Here is a 24,134-nt window from a genome sequence, read left to right on the forward strand (position 1 = left end):
AGAGGTGACTCCGGGGAGCTGTCACTGTCCCGCTCTCAGTGTTCAGGGATGCAGCAGCGGGTGTCAGAGAGTACAAAGCTTTGGGTAGCGGCACCGGAGATGTGACTCCGGGGAGCCGTGGCTGTGCCGCTCGCAGTATCACAGGGATGCGGCGGCGGGTGTCAGCGGGTACAAAGCTTTAGGAAGCGGCAGAGTAGAGAGAACACCGGAGAGGTGACTCCGGGGAGCCGTGGCTGTGCCGCTCGCAGTGTCTCAGGGATGCGGCGGCGGGACGGGACGGGCGGCATTGCCGAGCCCAGCACAGCCAGCAGCCAGCTCGCCGCGCCTCGTCCTTGGCTCCGTCCCTCCGCGGGGCCGGGCCGGGCCGGGCCGGGCAGTCCGGGCTCCAATGGGCGCCGGGGCCGCCCCCCGCCCGCCCCGCCCGCAGCGCTATAAGTGCGGAGCGCAGCCCCCGCTCCCGCCAGCCCAGCGCAGCCTGCGGAGCTCGGCGCAGCCCGCTGGGAGCGGAGCCCTGCTGGAGCCCGGAGCGGTGCGTACCGAGCAGGCACAGCCCGGCGGAGGGAGCGGAGCGGAGCCTTGCCCCGGGCGGAGCGGCGCTCTCCGGGAGCCGGAGCCGGCTCGGCGGGAGCGGGGCGCGGTGCCGTCCCCGGGAGCCGTGCCCGAGCCGCCTCGGTCGGGCAGGGAGCTGGAGCCATGGCCGAGCATATGCTGATGCCGATGAGCCACGGAGGCGCCGGGCTGCAGAGCTACCGGATGGGGGTGAGCGGGCTGCAGGGACCCCCGCAGCACGGGCAGCATGTGCTGAGGACGCTGCCCGCCGCCGCTCAGATGATGCCCTACGGAGGGGCTGCCGTGGACGGGGCGATGCGGCCCAGAGCCAGCCTCGGCGGACAGATGGGCCACCACCAGATGCAGAACGCGATGATGTTCAGTGGCCCGGGCCAGCAGCAGCAGTACATGGGGCCGGTGGGCACCCAGCAGCTCATGGCCAGCATGCACCTACAAAAACTCAACACCCAGTACCAGGGCCACCCGCTGGGCATGAGCAACGGGCCCATGGGAGCTGGTGGGCAGCAGTACAGAGTGGGGCCGGGCCAGCACCCGGGCATGCAGCACATGCCCGCACCCGCGCTGACATTGAATGTTATGGACACTGATCTTATAGACGAGGAGGTCTTGACATCTCTTGTCCTGGAACTGGGGTTGGACCGGATTCAGGAGCTGCCAGAGTTATTCTTGGGACAGAACGAGTTCGACTTCATTTCAGACTTTGTTAGTAAACAGCAACCCAGTGCCATCAGCTGCTGAGGGGCTTTGAGCTCCTCCTTGTGTCTTGGTGGTTTTGAGTTTGTTTCTAACTTTTCCCCACCTGCCATCCTCATTCCTCCCCCTGCCTTGCCCTGTCCTGGATTCCTGCCCTCCCCAAAAGGACAATCATCGGACACTGGCTTGCAAAGGATTGCTTTTTTCTTCTGTGTGTTTTTTCTGTGTGGCAGTTTCTGGAGAGGGGGTTGGTACACCCCAAACAGAGAGCAGATCAAGAGCTCCTGCTGTAGAAATGCCTCTAAATGACATTAACAGGATTTCTGGCTTAAGTAGAAATAATGGACTATGACTTTCCTCAACTAGGCTTGGAGCACAAGAAGCAGTAGGCAGCTGGCAGCCCTGCTGGTGGATTCTGTGGTGCCAGTGGAGTTGAAGGATCCTGAGAGGGAATTGTCTCCCTGGTGCATGGTTTGAACCAGTTTCCCCTTGCAACCATGGGTGGGGTTAGTTATTTGTTGGGATGTTTTACTGTGACAGTAAATAGGTCTTCAGTCATGTCTGTTCAGCTCGGGAAGGGGCACTTCCCCATAGCAGGCTTTTTTCTAACTTGCAAAAATAAAGTATGCCTTGGGGAAGGGTGTGCGTTTGTGCCTAAATGTTCATCTCCGTGGAACTTCAGATCTCAGACCTGTACTGTTAATCAGCTGTAAAATTTACCAAGTGTTTGAGGTTGATTCAGGCATGAGGCTTAAAGCTGCAGTCTGGCTCCACTTTTTTTCCACCTATGAAACCAAATAAAGACCATGTAACTGTATATTTCAGTTCTAATCTTATTTATTTTCCTGTGATTATTTATTTGCAAGGGCTCTTTTTATCATTTGGCTTTGGGACTGCTGGGAAAGATGCCTGGAGAGTACTGCAGCTTTAAGATGCTGTCTTTGGGAAAAGCAAGCCTGGGATAGTTTTCAAGCTGCTCTGCAGAATAGTCCCTTCAACTCGAGATGAAGGCGCAGGACTCTAAATCCAACACCTTTCTGAGTGTGATAAAGATGACTCGATTTCCAATTCCCTTGCTCAGAGAAGGTGAGCTGTAAAAGGCGGCGGGGTTTGGTTTCCTCCTGGCTCCCGTTTCCAGGCGCTGGGGAAGCTCCGCTGACTCCTGGCTGCTGCTGCCCCCTGGTGCTGCCACTCGGATGGATTTGCGAATAAAAACTGAAATATCTCCCGTGTGCATTTGCTCCGTGCCCGGGCTGCTGCAGTGTGGATCATTAGTGTTGCCTTTGTTCCTGTTGGTGGGCTGTAGCCTGGTCACTTGTGTGCCCCACCTGATATTCGAGTTGGAAGGACTGGGTTTCCAGCTTGATGTTCGGAACTAAGTGCTTGAAGTGTGGCTGGGAGGATGAGATGCTCCTTCTCTGTACTGAGGAGAAATTACAGATGTGGATAGTCTGTTGCAGAATGGTTGCTTTTGCTGACTGACCCAGGTGATAGAATCCTAGAATGGTTTGGGTTGGAAAGAACTTAACTTTCATCTAGAGTTACTCAGACAAGTGAGTGGTGTCTCCTTCCAGACTGGGTGCACATCTGACAGCTGAGCTACAGCTCTGCTAGCAGTTTTCTGCAGTTTTTATACCACAAAGGCTCTAAAACTCAAGATAGATATTTTTCTCCTACTCTCACAGGGCTTAGATTGTTCTATTTCAAGGGTTTCCAGCCAGTTCCTTTGCAGAGTTGAGGGATATTCCTAAATGTGTAGTGGGGCTGTGGATACTAGTATTGGAATGGCTGAACCACTTTGGACTGTCTGTCAATGTCCCCTGGTCTTGTTCCTTGCACAACTCAAGACCTGTTGTAGAAGTCCTGTCCTTTTGATGGTTATGCCTGTACAGTCCAGAGAGCTGCTCTGTTTTTGCTGAAGGTGGCAGAGCCTGGCTGGGCTGTCAGCTCTGTGGCATTGGGCTGTTGGAGACCTGGAGGAACTTTGTTGTGTCTGTGCAGCTGCAGGTTGTAGGCAAGCAGTGAAGAGTTGGCAATCTCAGAATAAAAGTAATTCAACCACAAAACAAGCGTGTTCTGGGCTGTCAGTTCTTGTTGGGGGATGTAGGCTCTGTGGTGCACACCTACAGTGTCCCAGTTAGAATGGGGGAGCTGTGTCCAGCCCACAGATGAGGACTATCAGCAGCAATTTCTGCAGAGCTTTCCCAGGTTTCTGTGTGATAAGGGCTTGGCACTCAATGGCCAGAGGTGCATCCTCTCAGAGAGCTGTGCAGTGCACTGTGCTGTTGATTTAAGTCAGAGTATGGGAACTGATAATACCAGAGATGTGGAGTGACTGGGGGTTCACGGTCAGGACTTTCTGGGGAGTCTCTCCCAGCAGGCTCAGTTGAGGTTATTTCAATGCTTTCATTTCCCCAAAGACCCTGTTAGGTGTGGTCAGTCTGTGATTTTCTAGAATACCCAGGTCAAAACCACTTATTTCTGCTAGAGGCCTATTGCTTCTGTCTGGGCTGGACAAGTGCTGTGATCACCTCCTTTGTAACACTTTCTTAGTTCAGGTGCAGTCTGTCCCCCACACCCTTGTGCTGCAGGCTCTGTGCACCCTGTGTCAGGCACACAGGACCTGGACAGCTTGGACAGCTCAGCTCTTGTTCCCCACTCAGCTGTGGGTGCACCCTGCCTGCCTGGGTCCCCACTCTGTGTGCAGAGGTGCCAGGGGGCACAGTGGGACAACCCAGCTACCTGGGCTGCAGGCAAGTCCCCCAAAGGTCACCAAAGATGTAACAGGGCTGAGTTCTGCTTTTCCCATCCAGCTGACAGCTCTCCATCCCACACAGGCAGCAGGATGATCCCCAAAGCTGTGACAGGCTGTGCAGAGCACTGCACACTGCTGCTGAATGACAGTGCTCCTCAGCTTGGGAGCTTTGAGGGCATATAAGTGAACTCCTCACATGTTTACAGACAAGCACCTCCCCTCTGAGGCACCAGGAGATTATTTTCTTTATTGTGGCTGGATCCTCTGTAACACTCCAAATAGGTATTTGTGTGATGTCCAGGGCTTGAGGCAGCCTCTGGGAGTGTGTGAGTGTGAAAGCACAGAAGGACAAGGCCTTTCTCCACATCCCTCTCTGACCACGTGCTCCTGGGGTGATGAAGTTTGTTGATAGCACAGGGTGATGTAGAGTTGCAAAGGTGAAAGTCTGGTGCAGAGGTGGTGAAGGATCTAAGAGTGAGTGACCAGGCAATAGCAGGAGCAATGCCTGGTAAATACAAAGTGATGGCTAGAGGGTTAATCCTCCTTGACTTCACACAGTGCTGAGCTCTAAACTAGCTACAGCCCCTCAGCAAAGATCTTAGTGTTACAATAAATGTTTCAAAGAAAAAACCTCAGCTTGCTGTTCAGGAGAACCAGACAAGCAAAACGAAAATCATTAGAAGATGAATGAAAAGTAAAATCAAACAGTGAATGCCCCACAGAACCAACAGACAATTTATCTGCATCCTGTGCACTGCCCATAATGGTGAATTGTCAAATATTCTGCTCTGTTTAGAGAAAAATGATAATGTAAAACTAGAGAAATGATAGAAAAAGAAGAAACAACTGAGTAATGTTTCTCAGAAGAAGCCAGAGAACAGCTTGGGACTCCTCAGTCAGGAAGAAGCTGGGCAACAGAAGTTTATAATGCAAGTGAAAGGAGAAGGTGACAGGGAATTATTTTCCCCAAGTGTGATGGGAGAGATCTGCTGATCTCTGCAAATTCAGCAGAGGCCAAGGTCAAACCTGAGTGAACAGAGGTGTTTCTGCAGGCAATCTGTAGCTCATTGAAGCTCTTTCTGAGGTATGGGAGGTACATGGAGACTTGGGGATACCTGAATATTTCTGTATGACCAAAACCATTCATCTGTGGCTCAAAAGATCTCCTGAATCAAAGGTTCCCTATCCAGAAACAGGGGGATTTTTTGTTTGTTTTGTTTTAGGGATTTTTTTGAGGGCTCTTTTCCTGACCCCTGCCATCAATGGTGTCTGGGTGATGGGGAAGGCCACCACAGCCAGAAGGATCAATGCAAGGGGCTCTATAGCACCCCCCTGGGCCAGGCAGGTGGGATGGAGGCCCCTGAGAACCCCGCTGTGGAATATTCCTAGGGAATATTCCCACTTTGCTGAACTCAAAACACTAGTGCAGGAATTCCCAGGAGCCTCCACGTGTCTCTACATGAATAGGGATTAGGGAAAGCAGCTCTTTGCCAAATCCAAGTGATATTCCAGAGACAAAGGACTAAGCCCATAGTAAAAGCTTGGCAAGTGACTGCTTTCACAAGCAGCTGATCCCAGCCCAATTCCCAGATCAGCCTTTGCCCTGAAGAAGAGGGAAAACAGGGATCTGCACCTCAAGTCTTTGATATCATGCTGTCATGTAGAAAGCCAGTGGTCCTCTGTGGTCCATCTCAGCAGTGTTTGCATGCTGAGGGCTCTTCTGGGGCAGGTCGTTGTTCAGCATGTTACAACACTCCCGATTTTCAGATGCTGGTTACATTCTGCCGTTAGGTTGCTTCATAATTGCTACACCAAGGTATGGACCAAGTCCTGCTTTTCCTGTTTCAACTGTTAATGCAGAATTCAGTTGATTGCAATGCACTGTAGTGAGTTGAGGAAAGTTTGGACAATCAGCCAAGTTCTGTGTCAGTTGTGTGTGTGCAGCTCAGAGGCAGTGGGACCTTTCCATGTGCAGGGGCTGTGCTGCGTCCTGCAGCCTCTGGACAGATTATTATTTCCTTTCCAGATTTGCCAAAAATATCCCTGAGTTCACATTTCCAGGGAATTCTGCAAGTTCAGCTTGCTACAAACATTCATGACCTGCTCATGACCACTGAAATACCAGGGGGGTGAAGAGACCTCAATGCAACAGTTTTCTGATCTCTCATCAGAGCTGCTGGCTCTGGTCCATGGTCCATCCTTGCTGCTTCAGCTGCAAAAAGAAAACAGATTTCCCCATGGAAATGTGGCTCTCCCTGCATGGCTGAAGAGCTGTGTGTCTGCCCCATCCTCTCCCAAACCCTCTGCACACCTCTGCCTTTCTTCAACAACACAAAACTGCAGAAAGGGACAGAGGGTTTTATTTAATTCTTTTATTCTCAGCCAAACCCCTGTGCCAGCTGTTTTGTCCAGGCACACTGGCCTTTGTGCTAGAGCCACAACCAAAAACCATCACAACCCTACAGGTGGAAAAATACAGGTAATGCTGAAGTACTGTGAGCAGTGCCAAGAGCAAACCTGGTTTGTCAAGAGGGCAAGGTTTGTCAAGCTGGGTAAGGAAAGGAACAGTAGTTTCAATAACTAAATCTAGCTGTAGCTTCCTCAGAACTTCTGGCAGGGTCCAATAGAAGATCCCAGCATCCCTGAAGGAAGAAGAGCTCAGCACAGAGCCACTGGCCTGCTGAGGGAGGGAGGGAAAGTGTTGCCCAGTATTCCAACACAAACTGGAAAAAATCCAAAGAGAGGATTCATCTCATCCCGCCCATGAAGATGAGATTTGAAGGTGCCTCTTTTCCTTTCCCAGGTGTTGAGAGGAATGGGTTAAAAGACTGGTGAGGAGGATTGTAAATGCTCAACTGACCTTGCAGCTGGGAATAACCCTTGATAAAGCAGTGTAAGCAGCAGACTGGACCAAGTTTGTTTACCTCTGCCTGGCTGTTGCTTTGGGGATCCCTGGGACAGCTCAGCAATGGTAATAAATTTGCTCTTTGTGCTTGAGCCATGGGTTTGTGGCTGTCCTGACTGCCTGCCTGTGCTGACTCACACAAAGTTAGCCAAGGCTCCAAGGCTGTGTTTTAGACCTCCTGGAGCAGCCAAATCCCACCTCTAGAGTGTGGCTGCTGTGAACACTGCACTGTTCAGCATCTTGGAAATCATTTGGAATCATTCCTCCTGATTTCTGCCTGTCCACCAAAGGGATCTGTCCCTTTGGACAAGCCCAGCTGTGTCCCACATTAAAGGCACGACTGCCACAAATGGCCAATTTCTCCTGCAAAGCCTTTGTAAGATTTCAGGGTTGTGAGCAGCACCAACTGCACAGCCAAGGGATTTAGGGCTGAATTAGGTACTCACTGGAGTTCAACATTTCCACAGAGTCACTACAAGCTGTTGGTACTGGAGCATGCCTCCAGCAGATGGGCAGCAAGACCTGCTCTATTTGCTCCTGTCTGAAGGATCTCTGGGTGAGCTCAAGGCAGCAAAAGAAAATCTGCAAGAGTCCCTGCCCCCTGCAAGGGAAGGCTCAGCACTGCAGTTTATAAATAGCCAGTTTCAGGAAAAGGCCCTTTCCGTTCTGGTGTCAGTGCTCTGTAAAGAATAAACAGCTTTCAGAGCTGAAAAAAGCCCTCCTTATCTTCCCCTGCAAAACCTGCCCCGTGTGCTCAGCAAGCTCCAGCATTTAGGGACAGCTGGGGTCCTCTCACCATCAGGGAGGCAGGCAGGAGACCCTGAGTCACATCCTCCACAGAAATGTTTGTGGCAGTTTTGACGTGGCCACCAGGCAGAGGGCAGGCTCATTAACACTGCTGACCTGGGTTATTCTCCAGAGGGGTTCAGCATACTGGAATAGTGCCCAGGGTGTGAGCCTCTCATTAAAGAACATTAATACACTTTCACAGATCACCTGAGCTGGACTATGGGCTAAATACATGGTATCCTGGAGGAAAAACAGGTGAATAGTCTGCCAGTGTGAGACTGGACCAACAGAGCTAGGAGCAATGGGAGGGAGCCTGCAGCTTCTGCTCTGAGCACTGGGCAGCTCTGATGGCAACTTCTTTATGGACTTGTCTAGCTCAGAATAGCACTCAGACCTCTCTAGTCGAGAGTTTCTGGAATCTTGGCGCTTCCTGGAAAGCATACCCTGACTTTTCCTTTTGTCTTCATCCCTGGGAACCCAGGACTACTCTGATGCCAGTGCAAAGGGGTTGGAAGGGACAGGTGAGGATTGCCATTGGTAGGGGTGGAGGGGAGGAAAAGCCGTGTCTATAGCTGGGTCCATTGCCACGGCAGCATCTTGAAGTCAGCTCTTTGGAGTGCCCCGTGTAAAGCACAACAAACCATGGACAGGGTGTGATCAGTCTGTCCTCCCCATCCCAGCATGGCTGTGCCCAAATCAGGAGGGACGCTCAGGAGCTGCGGAGTGATCGCTTGGGGGCCACCGGCCGTGACCTGGTCCTGGCACGGGCACCGCTACTCAGCCGTGGTACTGACAGAGCCAGCGTGGGCAGGACAGGTCCCCGGCACCCGGGGCCACCCGGGGCCACTGGAGGCCACCCGGGAACTCCCGCGGGGCGCTGCTGCCCCCGCGCGGCACCGGGCGAGAACCACCGGCCAGTGCGGGAGCGGGGATGCGGGAGCGGGGTGCGGGGAGAGGAGAGCGGGGAGCGGGGAGTGGGGAGCGGGGAGAGGAGAGCGGGATGTGGGGAGCGGGATGATGGATGCGGGGAGCGGGATGCGGGGAGCGGAGAGCGGGATGCGGGAAGCGGGGAGCGGAGAGTGGGGTGCGGGAAGTGGGATGCGGGGGGATGCGGAGAGCGGGGAGCGGAGAGTGGGATGCGGGGAGCGGGATGTGGGGAGCGGGAAGCGGGGAGCGGAGAGTGGGATGCGGGGAGCGGAGAGTGGGATGCGGGGAGCGGAGAGTGGGATGCGGGGAGCGGGATGCGGGGAGCGGAGAGTGGGATGCGGGAAGTGGGATGCGGGATGCCGGGTGCGGGGATGCGGGGAGCGGGATGCAGGGAAAGGGCTGTGAAATGCGGGATGTGGGATGCAGGGTGCGGGAGCCGGGTGCGGGATACGGAGAGCTGGGTGCGGAATGCGAGGCTCGGGAGAGAGGTTCGGTGTGCCAAGTTCTAGGTACTGAGCGCTGGGTGCGGGGTGCCAGGTGCCCAGTGCTGGGTGGAGAGTTCAGGGTTGGAGTGCCAAGACCTCGGTGCTGAGGGTGCAGCACCGGGATCCCTTCTCAGAGGCAGGTGCTGGCCCCATCCTTCCCACGGCCGCGCTGTTTGCTCCAGAGACGCGGGATGTGTGGGATATTTGTATCAGTGGCGATATCTTCACGCTGTGCACCCTCAGAACACAGAGCCAGGAGCCAGAGCCCTGGGAATCCTCGTTCTGAAGCAGAACACACCGTGAGCACAGCAGCATCACGGGGATTCCCTCAACAGCGACTGCTGCCACTTGAACTCCTCCTGCAGAGCTCCCTTCCTGCCCCGTGAGCTCCCCATGTCCTCTTCCCACTTGTCACAGGTTGGTATGAGTGTGACTTCCACAGTGGCAGCTGGGTGGGCAGAAAGGCAAATTTCCCTTCTGGGGCCTCACCACCCTCACAGGGAAGAATTTCTTCCTAATATCCCATCCCCCCCTGCCCTGTGACAGTGGAAAGCCATTCCCCTTTGTCTTTCATCCCCTGTCCAAAGTCCCTCTCCAGCTTTCCTGGAGCCCCTTCAGGCACTGGAAGGCCATTACCCTGCAGCCTTCTCTTACTCTATTACACAAGTTTCATCCACAGCCCTGCTCCATATTTACCATCATTTTGACCTGTTGTGGATGCTTCTGAAATTAGGAATTTTGTGTTGTACCAAGCATTTCTCAAAGAAATATTTATACTTTACTTTATGCACACATAACTGACTTCTCAAGTTCTTACAGGGCATGACCCCAGTTTTTTTATTAAAAGATTGGATGTGCTTTCCTTAAAATACTACAACTACTGCAGCAGGGAACAGAATAGGATCATCTCTAAAATTCCTTTACTCTTGATTTGCATTTGCATTATTGCTGGTGGGATTGCTGGGAACTGGAAGGATGTGTCCTCCTGCACCCCTCACCCTGACAGGGTTTGTTTGATAAACTCCTTTAGCAGCATTCATGGTGAATAAAACCAGCCTTTTCACCATATTCACAAAATTCCTACCAAGACATGAAAATGTGTAAAAGACAGCTGATTGCAAAATAAGTGCCAGGACACATTTTATTCTTAAGAACTCCCATTTTTGAGCAGTTTTAGTCTCTAAGGGACCCTCAAATGGCATTCTCTGCTATGCCTGGCCTAGTAGCAAATCTTACCTGGAGCTCACAAAGGTGTTGGACAGGAGGAGCAAGCTGTCACTCTATGAAACAGCATCCTGAAATGGGCTTGTATGGCTGTACTGGGGCAGGCACACTGCACATCTCTAAAAATTAATGTTACTCCCAGGTGATGGAAGGATCCCATCCCATCCCATTATCCCATCCCATTATCCCATTATCCCATCCCATCCCGAGAGGGCAGCTAGGCTTGTGAAAGCTCTAGAAAAGCACATCTTATGAAGAAACCGGGCTTGTTTATTCTCAAGGAGGCTCAGGGGGGATCACAGAGGTTGTAGTGAGGCGGGTGCTCATCTCTTCTGCTGTGCCCGCCGTGAGAGGACACTAGGAAACGGCCTTGAGCCGAGAGCGCAGAGATTCAGAGGAGATATTAAAAACCGTTCTGTCAGGCATTAGAAGGGCCCGGGGCGGTGGTGGAGTCACCACCCCCGGAGGTGTTGAAGAGGCGGCGGGATCTGGCGCTGGGTGATGCTTTAGTGGTTTGGGGGTTCCAGCGGCGGTGCTGGGCGGTGCTGGGTGATGCTGTGTGATGCTGGGTGATGCTGTGTGATGCTGGGTGGTGCTGGGTGGTGCTGGGTGGTGTGGGGTGATGTTGGGCGATGTTCCAGCCCCGCATCCCTCACCGCGCTCCCCGCGCTCCCCGCGCTCCCTCTCCCCTCACGGGCCGCGCCCGCCCCGCCGCGCGCTCCCCTCGGCAGGGCGCAGGCGCGGCGGCCGCGCAGGCGCGGGGCGGGCGGGCGCTGTCAGTCCGCGGGCCCGCGCTCGCTCCGGCCCGGCCATGTCGTACGGGCCGCTGGACCCGCGCGGCCCCGGGGCAGCGCCGCCGCCGCCGCGGGACTTCGGCGGCATCATCCAGACATGCAGCGGCAACGTGCAGCGGATCGCGCAGTACAGTGAGTGCGCGGCCGGGGAGGGACGGGGCGGCCCGGCGGGCAGAGCGTCTCCGCGGCGGCGCTGCCCAGCCCGGCTGCGGGGCGGGGTGAGCGCTGAGGGCTCTCGGTCTGTCCTGTCGCCGAGCCCCCTTCCCTGACATCTCGCTGCCATCGGTGCCCTCAGTGCGACAGGAGCGCAGTGTCAGCGCTGTGCCAGGGGTGAGGGCGTGCGGCTTTGCCCTCGCTGTGCTGCCAGTCCTGCTCCCCGACGGGATGTTGGATTTTATTAAGGACACCGTGTTGCACTTCCTTGGTCGCCTGGTTGTCATTAGAGAAAGTTGTATTGTATGATAATCATAGAAATCTCAGTGCTGATCGCTGAAATGCTGCTCTTTGATATAATTCTGTCTAAGGATACAAGCTTCTTGCTAGAAAAGACATTAATTGTTCGAGTGCCCATGCGAGTTTTTAAGGGCAAGATGGGTTGAACATGTTGGTTCCTCAGAAATCTGGTGACTCCTCTGATGATATGTTACTGAAAATGCTTTGCTCAGTCATGCTCATTTATCCTTGGTGTGGGCATTGCTGAATTGCTTCAAAGTTCGCCAGACAGCATGGCTTGTTGAGGTTTTTCCCTTTTTATTTTTTCCTTTACACTCCTTGTTTCTTCCTGCCACGGGATTTCTTTGAGCCTCCTGTTCTAAGCAGCTCAGCTTCTGTCTCTCATAGGACAGGCTTCTGCTGTCTCATGACCTGCAGCCATCCTATCTCCTTTCTGCCTATCTCAAGTTAAACAAATAGCCTTACAGTTTTATCGAGGTGGGTGGGAACACACAGAACATCTGACTTTGTGTTACAGTAGTTAACTTTATTACACTCCATATAAAAGCTTTCTATTCAAGCCTTTGAGAAAAAGATACATTGAGGCCTTAAGGGTGTCCTCATTTCTACTTCCCCTCTGAGGAAGAGAGCAGGCAATTATACACAGCTGAGTATTACTGACTTCTTTGGGGAGTCTCTGTGGAGTGAGCATTTCACACAAAATGTACAGAAACCGATGGCCTGAGCAGGCAGAACTGTTGTTTGCTCAGGTAATTTAACAAGAGTTAAAGCTAGAGGAGCATTGAAGTGTTTCATGAAATCTTACATGTCAGATGGAGTGAGCATGTGGAAAGCTCTACAGCCTGAAATTAAAAGGGCTTGGAGATGGAAAGCTGTTGACTGGGGCTCTGTGTGTTGGTGCATCCCCACTATCCAAAGAATAAAGAGCTCCAGCTTCTTCCTTTCATTTCCCAGACACGTTATTCTCATTTTGTGTAGACTGTGTGTGTTGCTGTTGGCTGAGATAAACTGAGCAAAGCAAACTGCTGAACCTGGCTCAGGGCAGGACAGACATTGCCTGGCCTGGAAAAAGAACTGTGCAAGAATCTCCCCATGCAGAGAGAAATAAGTCACAGAATGTCTGGACATTATGGCACAAATGCTGTTTGCCAAGTCCTCAGCATCCACACACAGAGTGCAGTCCTTGTGCTGTTTGTCACCAGCTTGACTGTGAATTTTTTTGACCTTCCTGTGTCTGACAGAGCTGTGAAATATGTGCAGTCTTGCTTGCTGGAAGCCAATTTCAGGGTATGAGGAGTTGCCAACCAACTCCTCACTGTATAACCTAATAGAAGTCTGAAATTCTAGGTGAGAATACACTTGGTGGATGTAAAAGCTAATTACTGGCTAATGACTGATTAACTTGTATTGCAGCTTTAGCTGATCTGCTGTTGCTAAAAGCCACTGGACATCCCTTTAAAAGAAGTGGCCATTGTAGGGATCTGCTGCTTCTCCAGCAGCACATTTACTCAACTGCAGAGGCTCCAGGCTGAAAGCAGAAGTTACACAGGAGGGTGTCTCTGAATTGGAAGAAACTTTTGTTAAATTCATGGGATAATTCAGTTCCATTCAGTTGCCTGTGGAACTGTATTTAGGTGATCCTTGGTCTTGCCTCTCACTGGCAGGATGCAATAGCATAGATTTCATTATTGACTTGGGACAATCAATCTTTGTGTTGCTGTTCTAAGTGCTGAGCCCAGCACTTCAGTAATGATAAAAACTGTGCTGCTGCAGAATAAAGTGGATCAAGAATAAAGCTTCTTGATCTGTCAGAAAATAATTCTAAGGTAGAGGGAGTAGGGAGAGAAAATGTACTTGCTTTTCAGGTAGGTTAATGGTTTGATGTGATTCATTGTGTGGTTTCGTGATCATGAGTGCCTACACAAAGGAAATAGTGGGAAAACATTGGAGATAAGAGAGAAGGAGTCTAAAATATCTCTCTGCACTACAGCATGCTTTCAAATTGACAAAGGCAAACTTGGAGGGGCATGTTGCTATCTGCTGTTCTTGTTTGTGCCAGTATTGTGAAAGGTTTGGACTATCATGAGTAGAAAAATTCAGATCTGGGGTGAGAGGGGTTTGAAACTAATAGCAACACTTGGCATTGTATTTTTATTTTTTTAACAGAGCATTAATAATTTAAGTAGCTTTAAAATAAAGTAAAAATGGCAACACAGCATGGTGAAGTTTTTCTGCAGCAGTGATAGCCTGAAATAGCAAGGCTGATAGAAACAGCTCTGTTAGTTGGTCTAAAAAGATTGGAGCTCTTAGCTCCACTGGCATCTCTTCAGGGTATCTGTGCCTCACTATCACTTCTTGTCTGAAAGTTAGTTTGTTAGGCTGGTTCATGCATAGCTGGGGATGTTTAAAATACAGTTTGCATTTCACAGAATCCCAGAACTGTTGGGTTTGGAAGGGACCTCTGGAGTTCATCTAAAACAGGTTCCCCCTGAGCAGGCTGTGCATCAGGGCAGGTTTGAATATCTCCAGGGAAGGAGATTCCACAGCTCCTGTGGGCAGCCTGTTCCAGCTTTGTCACCACTCAACAAATGAATCTTTGTCATATTTAGATGGAACTTCCTGTGTTTCAGTTGTGGCTGTTGTTCTGTCTCCTGACTCTGGCCCCATCTTTGGCATCCTCCCATAAGATACTTGTATATATTTAAAGCAAAGAATGTAAGTGTTGCCTTACTAGATTAAGTCAGATATTGAAATAAATTTAGTTTTTGGCTTTCTTTTGGGGAAAGCTAAAAGAAAACATTCAAGAAGGAATAAAATATGTTTGAAGTTGTCTTATTAACTAATCTTGTGATCTCTTTATCTTCAGCTGCTCAAATAAAGAATTTGATGAGCCAGCTGGGAACCAAGCAGGATTCCAGCAAGCTTCAGGAAAATTTGTGAGTATTAAATGAGCAAACATTGGTATAAATGTTCTCTCACTTCTGTCTGTGTTCTTAGGGATAGTGGCTTACTTGCTGTGGGGAGATGCTTTATTAGATACATTTAATACAGGAAAAACAGTCAGGAAGCCCCATTACTGGTGAAAAAGTAGCTTGTGGTACAGATGGATGTGGGCAGTAGAAAGATTAGCAGTAGTACATGGCAAAGTGTCATATGTAATTTCAGAAGAATAATATGCCAGTGGGGGAGAATGTAGAAGACATTTAAACAGGTGTAGTTCAACCTGACCCCTGGAGAGGCTGTACAGGGGCTCTCTGTGTCTGTGCATCTTTTACAAACTCATGGAACATACATAGCACCTTATGGAAAGTATAATTTCTGAGATCATCAAAGAAAACCTGAAAGTACATTCTTCATGTGACAGCACCTTGAATCTCTGAATGCATGATTATCCTGGTTTTATAATAGTGATTTTTAGATAAATTCATGACTTGTGGTAGAAAGCATGAAGGATGAGATCAGAGTCCAATTGGAAGTAGAAGGGATTTGTTTCCTTGAGCTGCTCAGTTGACTCAATCTCTATTTAATCAGTAGATTAAAGAATTAATCACTGGTGACCAAACAAATGCCTTCTCCTTTAACATCACTGCATAATCTCTCTTCTTTGGGGTGAGAGTGACTGCATCCCACAAATTATCAGCTGCCAAGCAAACTTTCCAAAATGCCTGGGTGGTATGTTTAGTTTACATATACAGTTTATACAGTAATGGAGCCTGAATGCCTTGATTTGTGTGCCCATTGGGCCAAGTAAATGATTTTCACTTAAGCATCTTGTACCCATTGAATGCTAAAGAAATTGCTTCTGGTTTTAGTATTTTTTCTTGCTAGTTTGCAGTATAGGTTTTATATAGTAGATTATATTAGATTCTTCATAGTAATACCTTTGTATTGCAATGTTATTAGAAAATGTAAAGGCTCAAGGGAAGGCCTTGCAATTCCTGAAGTTCAAGCTGGATTGTTCTTCTTTCTGACCACTGTTTTTCACAAAAATGAAGAATTTAATGTCAGAGTCCCTGTGCTTTTATCAAATGTACATTTAACCAATGGAGTTGGGGGTTGTCAAGTGAAGAGTTATTAATTGGCACCATAAGGAATTCACCCTAAAAGAGGGATTATGTTCACTGAATAAAGTTGTTTCTCACTTATGCCAGAGAAAAAGATATTTTTAAGCTACTGAATTATACTAGTTAGCAGGGAGCAAAGAAATTATTTTAATCTTTTTTTTTAAATGTAGTCCAGAGTCAAGCTGATGTTAAAAAAGCAAAGTAGGTCTCTGATCCTTTAGGTTGAAAAAAACGTACTGTAAAGCTGTATGATCTCAGAACCCCTATTTAGTCATTATTCTGAGTGCTAAAATGTTCAGTGGCTGCTTTTTAGGTGGATCTTGTATAACTACTTTGGAATTTCTGTTTCAGACAACAGCTGCAGCACTCTGCAAACCGCCTTGCCAAAGAGACCAATGAATATCTGAAGGAGTTGGGGTCTCTGCCACTTCCCCTGTCTGCTTCTGAGCAGGTAGGCAGAACTTTCTGGACATATTTCTAGATCACTCATTTCATGAGGGTAGACCACAACATCACAAAGCTGAACTGGCAGAGACAGCAGCCTTGTGCAATGAAGGATGATGTGAGGCAGAGAAACTCATTGAGCTGGCTGCATCCAGGCTGCTTGTATGGCTCTGGGGAAACCATAGGTATCAAACTTCCCAAATGAGAATGAGAGGCCCTAAGTGTCTGGTGAGAACTCTGTGTGCAATTCTGAGTAAATATCTGCAAAAATAATCTTATTTACAAAGTGCTTTAGTGGTGGAAAGTAGTGTTTTAGGATAAGAAGTCAGAGCAAACTGCCTATCATCAGAAATGTGAGCATGCCAGAAAGCTTTCCCTTGCTTGTGATTTATTAGTGGTGGAGGGAGGGGGATGCTGACTCACTTTGCCTCATCGTATTTTGCTTTATTCAAATACAAGCAAAGATCATGATTTTCTGTTAATAAATACTGGTTCCTGCTCCAGGGAAGGGACAGTTCTCTGCTGCTAGTTCCAATCCACAGCTGCCTGCTTTTGGGGTGCTGTTGTAGGATGATCTGGGGATGTGGGTCAGCAGATGTTGTCTTGCTCTAATTCTGTATTTAAGGTTTATATGCCAGTTGGATGCATGACCGTGCTTTGCTGGCTTGTTCAGCAAATATTTTTCAGTTAATCTTCTGTGATGAACAAAATAGTGTCATGTGCACCTCCCTGAATGCAGCCCAGGGAAAATTCAGTCAAAATCTGCAGAAGCTGGAATCAGCATGCTGAGGATCTGCTCTGGCAGAAGGGTTCAGAGAGTTCAGATGGAAGCTTCAGTGTATCATGAGGCTGCTGTAGTGGCTTATTATAGAAAAAATATAATGGAAAATATTTATTTCCTTGAAATGATTGTTGAATTGGTACATGCTCATTGCAGGATTACAGTCCTGGAAATCCCACAGTTTGAGCCAGCTATTGCAAATCTACTAGAAAACATAAGAACTGATTTGGAGAAAAGATAAACTGAAATGGTTATCAGGACTAAGGATGTTATCTGATCTAATAACAGCAGGCTTGTAGTGTGGCATGGTTGGGAGAGGCAGCTGAGGAGACTCAGGGTGTTATCATAAGTTCTGAGAGTGTGGGGCTTCCTGTAGTTGTGAGTTAAGTGAATATTTGTGTATATTTTGTTAAGTACAATGAGGTTGGCTAAGTGAAGGGATGGAGGGAAAAGGTGTGTAGTAAATGTGGTGAGTTTTTAAATGTGATTAGAATAAAAGGAATAGTGTACCTGAGGCTTTAAAACTAGATTGAAATTGGAGAGCCTTGTTGCACAAAACTGTCCTGCAATTGGCAAGGTATTGAGCAGCATTGGTTTAAGGAATTAAAACATGGTGGGCTTTTTGTTCTATGCAGCACCCCAGACCAGTGGCACCAAAAGATCACTGAATGCCAGCATTCTTTGTTGTTGTTGTTGTTGTTATGATGGTTTTTCAGGTGTCTGACAGTCACTTTGTTTGTGTTTTGATTCTTCAGCGCCAGCAGAGGCTCCAGAAGGAACGATTAATGAATGACTTCTCCACAGCCTTAAACAATTTCCAGGCAGTACAGAGGCGAGTGTCAGAGAAGGAAAAAGAGACTGTAGCAAGGGCTAGAGCTGGCTCCCGAATTTCTGTAAGTATTTCTGGGAATTTTGGAGGGACACAGTGAACTGTAAGTCTTCTGAGAGATCTTGTACTTGCCTTCCAACCTCACACCTGTTCACTGACACCTGACTGAGTTAATGACACCTGACTGAGTCAAACTGAGCCTTGGTGCAGTAGTTTGCCATTCCAGGTGTTGGAAGTAATCTCTCATTCCAGTGTCCTGCAGTGTCAGTAGAGGAGAGAAGGAATCCTGGTAGCTGCAGACATTGCAGAAGATGAGATGAGTCAAAGCATATTGCAGGCTGCTCTTCGCTTCATGTCAGCCCTATGCTATAAAATTTAAGACTTCAGATGGAAGCTTACCACACCTTCAGTTACATCTCAGATCTCACACTGTGTTGCTTTATATTCCTATTATTTTTGTCCTGCTAGTATCTCCAATGTATGTTCACTGTTATGTTTTGACAAACTCCTGTGGCTACTAAGAATTCATAATAAAATGGCCAATGAAAGCATTTCTCTCCTCTTACCTCACGGCTTTCTACTAGCTCTGCATTCTTAATTTCTGCAAGGGAACACATTTATCTGTTGAATTATGCTCTAAATTTTTTGCTTCATGTTGGGAAAGGAGGTTACAAATATTGACAGCTGATCCACAAACATGGACTGGCTGCTTTTGATCTCTGATTTGAAGAGACAATCTGAATCTAAAAATTAAATCTAAAGATGAAGCTAAAACTAATTTTACATAACCTGAGTTAAATCTGAAAGCTGCAGTGACAGTGGCATTCTCCAGGAACTCTCTGGATAGTTTGTGCCTTGGCCTTGAGGATACTGCTGGTGGTTTTATGCATGCTCCTGGTGGTCTGTGAGAGCAGTGACTCCTTTATCTCTTCCAGGCTGATGAGCGGTTCAGAGAAGAGCAGCTTGTTTCATTTGATAGGTAATAACTTCTTACACTCTTGAGCTTTTCACTACATAGAACTAAAGTTTTTCTGGTGTGATATATTACTGGAACTTGGGCCAGGCTCTGCTGGCTGAACACAAAGCAAAAAGAGTTGAAAAGCAGCTATTACAGCACATGTAATATGCTTTGTAAAAAACTGCATATGACAGTATTTTATCCTCCTTAAATATAGATTGTGTGATTGCTACCCTGAGGGGAATAGTAGTGCCCTTAGGATGTGGCAGCTGGAGCTCCTGATGTTCTGGCCTGTAAACACATTACCAGACAGGATTTCACTCTCTGTGACTCTTTCCACAGAGAGCTGCATGTTTATATCATGGGTTTGGGTGTTCTCTAGCAGCCCAGCTGGAGCTACAGCAGAATAGCAGATGGAGCTGCATAAAATTCAGAAGTCCTAGACATTGTGCACTGGCAGAATAATCCTGGAATGTGCACAAGACTGCATTACTGTCACCTGTCAGACAGTTGTGCTGCTTCTGCAGTAGCAATGTGCCTGTGTAGTAGGTGGCTTTGTAAAATGTTCCATCAACTCTGCAGTATGGTAAAGAGAGTCTGAGCCCCTGCAGAAATATTTGTGATTAATGTGTCAACTGAGCTGAAATCTGTTGGCCCTGTCTGTAGAAATCTTTTCTTATCTGTCTCATCCTCCCTGTGCAGACTGCCCTTCATCTGCTCAGCTGCTCAGTGTGTGTCCCATGGTTATCCCTGGGCTTTGCCTGGGAGCCAGGGGAAACCCCAGGTGTTGAGTTTTGCAGGTGCTGGGATGGGTTTGAAGGCCTTGCACACTAAAGCAGTGGCACCCAGAGATAAGAGATGATGGCACACAGTAGCTGTTCCACATTCAAAGCTGTTCCTGTGTGCCACATGTCAGAAACTTCTGCTTTTGAGATCTGCAAACCTATGGTCATCTCAGGGCTGACCTATGGAATGGTCAGCTGTATCTGACCTACTCATGGAGTTTATTTTCATTTCTTTAGGCACTTCTAAGACTTTAAAACTTACTATTTAGTGTTGTACCAAACACTGGACTGGTACAATATTTTCTGGCACACTTCTCTGTTGAAAAAATGGAGATGTTGTCCTTAAAGAACATTCTAAGCTGATCATAGAGATGGCCTCTATCCATCTATTATGGATGCTGGCTGCACTCTAATTAATGTAACTTCTGCAGTTGTGAAGAACCAGCTCATCAGGAGAGAGGTAGACTGGGATGCAAAGTTACTTAAGTTTTAGTATCTCCTTTGCTGTGTAATTTAATTCAAAATTCCTACTAGGCTAATGAATTAAAATACACTTTAGTCTTATCTCCAGATGTCAGATAGGCAAGAATCTTTGAATCCAGATGCTTTTCAGGTGTTCTTCTGTTCTATTAATGTGCTTGCAGGCTGCTCTCTACCAGAACTTTCACCTTAATTTCTCCCTTTTGGAGGGATGGTAAGAAGCAAGGAAGGTACAGAACTGAAATAGGCAGGTTTCTTCTATAATGCTGTAGATAACTGTTACATTCTAGAACAGAGTATGCTGTGCATGTAACTTCTTTCCAGTGTCTTCACATTGCCTGATCTGTCCCTTTTGTCAGTTGTTCAATTTGTGACTTGTCACAAATCAGTCCTGTCCTTGTACACAGTGACAGGGCCAAGAACCTGGGGGTTGTTCTGTAGGAAACTTTAGCTTTAACTCATTTTGCCATAAAATGCAACATGGAAGTACCTATAGTCAGAGAGACACTGACTTTCCCTCTCTTTCCAGTGGTGAAGACTGGAATCAGATGCAGTCTCAGGAAGAAGATGTGGCAATAACTGAACAGGACCTTGAACTCATTAAAGAAAGAGAAACTGCAATCAGGCAATTAGAGGTGACCAGTCAGTCTTGTATAGTTAACAGTACTGGGAGATAAATGACAGGATGAAGTGTTAATTAATGGGATGAGCTGAAAATGAGGAATAGAGTTCCTCATAGACAGGGCTGATGCCAAGATCATCTCTCTACTCCTGTTGAAGGAGGTGTATTTTCCCTCAGTGTTGCCTGGTGATCCTCATGTGTTCATACTGTGCTGATTGCTGCTGTGATGAAACAAATATTCAGTAGCTGCAGTAATGCCAGCTGCTAATTAATCCCAAATTGCACAGCTGGTAACACCAAGTCACCTCAGTCAGTGAATGCTGGTGTCTATTCTCACCCTTTGAGTGATGGTCAGAAGTGGTAGTAAGAGTACTAATAGGATTAGAAAATACTGTACCCAATGTTCATTGTAACTTGTTAAACTGTTGTCTTCAGGCAGACATTTTGGATGTCAATCAGATATTTAAGGATTTAGCCATGATGATTCATGACCAAGGAGATATGATTGGTAAGTGCATTTGGATAATAAGAAGTTTTCTCTTGGTTCAGTTACATGTTTTGCCAACATGGATTAAACTTTTCAGTATTTTGCACTAAAAGCATTGTATTTATGGCTATAATTGTTAAACACTGAAGCTCTGAAATATTTTGCAATGAATTCTCCTGTTTTTTTCCATAGATAGCATAGAGGCAAATGTGGAAAGTGCAGAAGTCCATGTGGAGAGAGCCAGTGAGCAGTTACAGAGAGCTGCCTATTATCAGGTAAATTCTGTGTGATTGCTTGTTTGTCAGTGTATTGGGTGATGTTGGACATATTTTGCATGTGGTTTTTTTTGGATGGAGAAAGAAGTGGTTATATATAACTACCCTCAAATCCTTAGATGCCAAGTTAAAAATAGCTGGTGGACATAGTTTGCTGTGATGAAAAAAGTGAGCAAAGCTGTAAAATCCAAGTCAGTAATTGTACATGAAATCATTTAAATTGTAAAAATGCAACACCAAGCCTAAGTGGCCAAGGAGAGATTGTATCAGAAAACTGTTTAGGAGTTTGATTAGAATTACCTGAAAAATCTAAATAGCTAGAAAGGTTTGGCCTTCTCTGAGGATTTTATTTTCCTTAAGAGAAGCAAAACCTGTCACATTTTGACTTAACTGCACTCCTAAAATTACAAACGTTCACCTGTAGAATCATGGAGATAAGGAACATGTAAAAGTGTTCAAGCTACACTGGTTACTTCTCTCAAATAACTGTGGGTACCAAGTGCTCTTGTTCACCCAAGTTAGTAACATGAATGCTAGCCTTGCTTTTTCCTCAAGTGTTCCTCGTGTCAGTGGCTTTTCTTTTTTCTTCTCTTATTAGAAAAAATCTCGTAAGAAGATCTGTATCCTGATTCTTGGCCTTGCTGTGGTCTGTATAATCATAGGACTCATTATCTGGAAGGCAAAATGAAATCTTCCCATGGAACCCAGTCTCACTGCTGAGATTTTTTCTGTCAGAGCAAACAGGCTGACTAGTCTTGGAGATGAATTGACCACCCTGAGAGAGCACAAGTTGGAACTACTTCCAGTAATAGATATTAGCAACTAATGTGCAGATAACTAGTATTTGGAATTAGTGAACCATGGAGACAGTATTTATCAGTTTATATACAAATTATATTGTTTTATGTAACTAAAATCTTGTGGTTTTGCTTTCTGTAACATGTTATTCCCTGTCCCAGCTGTATGCTGAAGTGTGATCAATAATTGGAGATGTCTTGTTTTTGACAAGTCACACAACTTCAACATTTTGTATGTGTAGGTAACTTTGTTGGACTGGAATGAGAATGATGTTCCAAGACAGCCCACCACCAAGTCACATGAAGTCACATGATCCAGCAGTTTCTAAAGTCTCCAGTATCTGCCCCATGGTTTTATTGTCTCCAGGTGGCTGTGGTTCTAGATTCTCATGGAGAAAAGGATGTTGTCACAGATTTGAGAGGCAAGGAGGGAACGTGTGGATGATAATTTGAACCTCTACATGCTGGTCAGTTTAGCCTTGAGACTCATAACTGTTTAAATTTTTTGGGCGTGGTTGGGGTTGTTTTTTCACAAAATGCATCACTTGAGGACAGAATGTTCTTTGACTTAGAATCTAACAGTGCAATCTCCTTAGACAAACTAGCTGGTCCCTTGCTAGTGGACAAATAAATATTTTCCAATGCTGACTCAAACACTAAATATAAAAAGTTTAGCTGCTCACTCCCAATTGTTTTTAGAAGCTTCCAGGGGGAAAAACACTTAAAAATGAGGAAGTGGGCATCTAAGTTCACAAGCTAGCAAGATTAGTGAAGGGTGTTAGCAGAAATCTTGATTCTGAAACAGTGCTCTAGAAGCTCACTTGTAGTGTTGTAGTAAATATTATGTGTGGCTTGTGAACATTTGGTATTTTCAATTATTTATGAAACAGAAAGTGCAGAAACTGGCTGAGTGAAGTGCTAGGATTTTCAGACTGAGGATGTGTGTGCAAATGAAAAAGATTGCTGGTTCCAGCTCACAGGGTTGGGCAGGACAAGCAGGCACTCCCCACTTCAATGTAGTTCTGAACTGACATGCACTGAGGGAACAGTAATCTCTCCAAAGCCCAGTTGGGGTGATGAATGCAGCACACTGACCCATTTTGTATTTAATCCTTATTCCATGTCTTGTCTCTAATAAAGTAAAGGTGAAAGCTGGGAAGGGAGTGCTCTCCCAACTGCACAGTAGTTTGCACTATTGCGCCATCATTCCATCGAATAATCATCAATAAACACTTTTAAAAGCCTCTGTCAGAGCTCATTTCTGCAGTTTGGACACTGGTGTGTTTGCAGTTCCCTCTCTAAGCATAGTAGAGGACTTTACATCAGGACAGTAGTGTTTCCTGCAGCTTCAGTTCTGTGGTCCCTGATTTTTCAGAATGAAACGAGCTGAATACACGAAATTCATTTCATGAGGACATATGAAGTACTTCTGTGCAGAGTCCTGTACAAAAGCTGATCCCAGAAAAATGAATCTCATACCTCAGAGCAGCATTGGGACAGCTCTGACTGTGAGCCTTTTGCTAGAACTTGGAGGCATTGGTGAGCCTGAATGATAAAATCTGACTTGAAAGGGAACTCTATTGCTCTGCTCCTTTTTTAAAGTTTTCATTGGAAATGGCAGAAGCAGAGTCCTTTGGGTGTCACACTGCCATATAACAACAAAAGCACTTAGCTGGTCACCAGACCTAGAAGGGAGCATTGTTTGTAGGCTACATCCTTCTTCCAGCCTGTTTTAGTCCTCTGGAAACTGGAATTGAAGGGACAGGTACAGGATGCTGAGCTCAGGGTTTCTGTAACTGCTTGACTCCTTTCTCCTCTCTGCACTTTGTTGACCGTGGCAGTAGAACTGCTGCAGATGCTATTTTTAATAGTCTTGATAATGGTCCTGAGCTTGAAAAGCCACAATCTTCAAAACGTGAAAAGCTGCCGTGGCTGCAGCTCCAGTGTGCTGGCACGGTGTGCTGGCTCTCGGTGTGTTCTGCCCCTTCCGGAAGCGTTCCGGGGAGCCCGGGCGGGC

The 24,134-nt window shown here is 47.3% G+C and overlaps 2 protein-coding genes across 2 annotated transcripts; both read left to right on the forward strand.

The window, feature by feature from the left end:
- The first annotated feature begins 472 nt into the window (after positions 1 to 472).
- Positions 473 to 3,171, forward strand: LOC130262141 (cbp/p300-interacting transactivator 3). Its single transcript, XM_056508967.1, has one exon. It carries the CDS (start codon positions 694 to 696, stop codon positions 1,306 to 1,308), a length of 615 nt encoding a protein of 204 aa, XP_056364942.1. The 5' UTR covers positions 473 to 693; the 3' UTR covers positions 1,309 to 3,171.
- Positions 3,172 to 11,083: 7,912 nt separating this feature from the next.
- On the forward strand, positions 11,084 to 23,361 carry STX12 (syntaxin 12). The gene is made up of 9 exons (XM_056508884.1): positions 11,084 to 11,274; positions 14,462 to 14,531; positions 16,011 to 16,110; positions 17,640 to 17,777; positions 18,649 to 18,692; positions 20,466 to 20,571; positions 20,994 to 21,066; positions 21,238 to 21,320; positions 21,919 to 23,361. The coding sequence occupies exons 1-9, from the start codon at positions 11,160 to 11,162 to the stop codon at positions 22,006 to 22,008; spliced, it is 819 nt and encodes a 272-aa protein (XP_056364859.1). The 5' UTR covers positions 11,084 to 11,159; the 3' UTR covers positions 22,009 to 23,361.
- The last annotated feature ends 773 nt before the right edge of the window (positions 23,362 to 24,134 follow it).

This window comes from Oenanthe melanoleuca, chromosome 23 (assembly GCF_029582105.1).
Source record: "Oenanthe melanoleuca isolate GR-GAL-2019-014 chromosome 23, OMel1.0, whole genome shotgun sequence".
Classification (NCBI taxonomy): Eukaryota; Metazoa; Chordata; class Aves; order Passeriformes; family Muscicapidae; genus Oenanthe; species Oenanthe melanoleuca.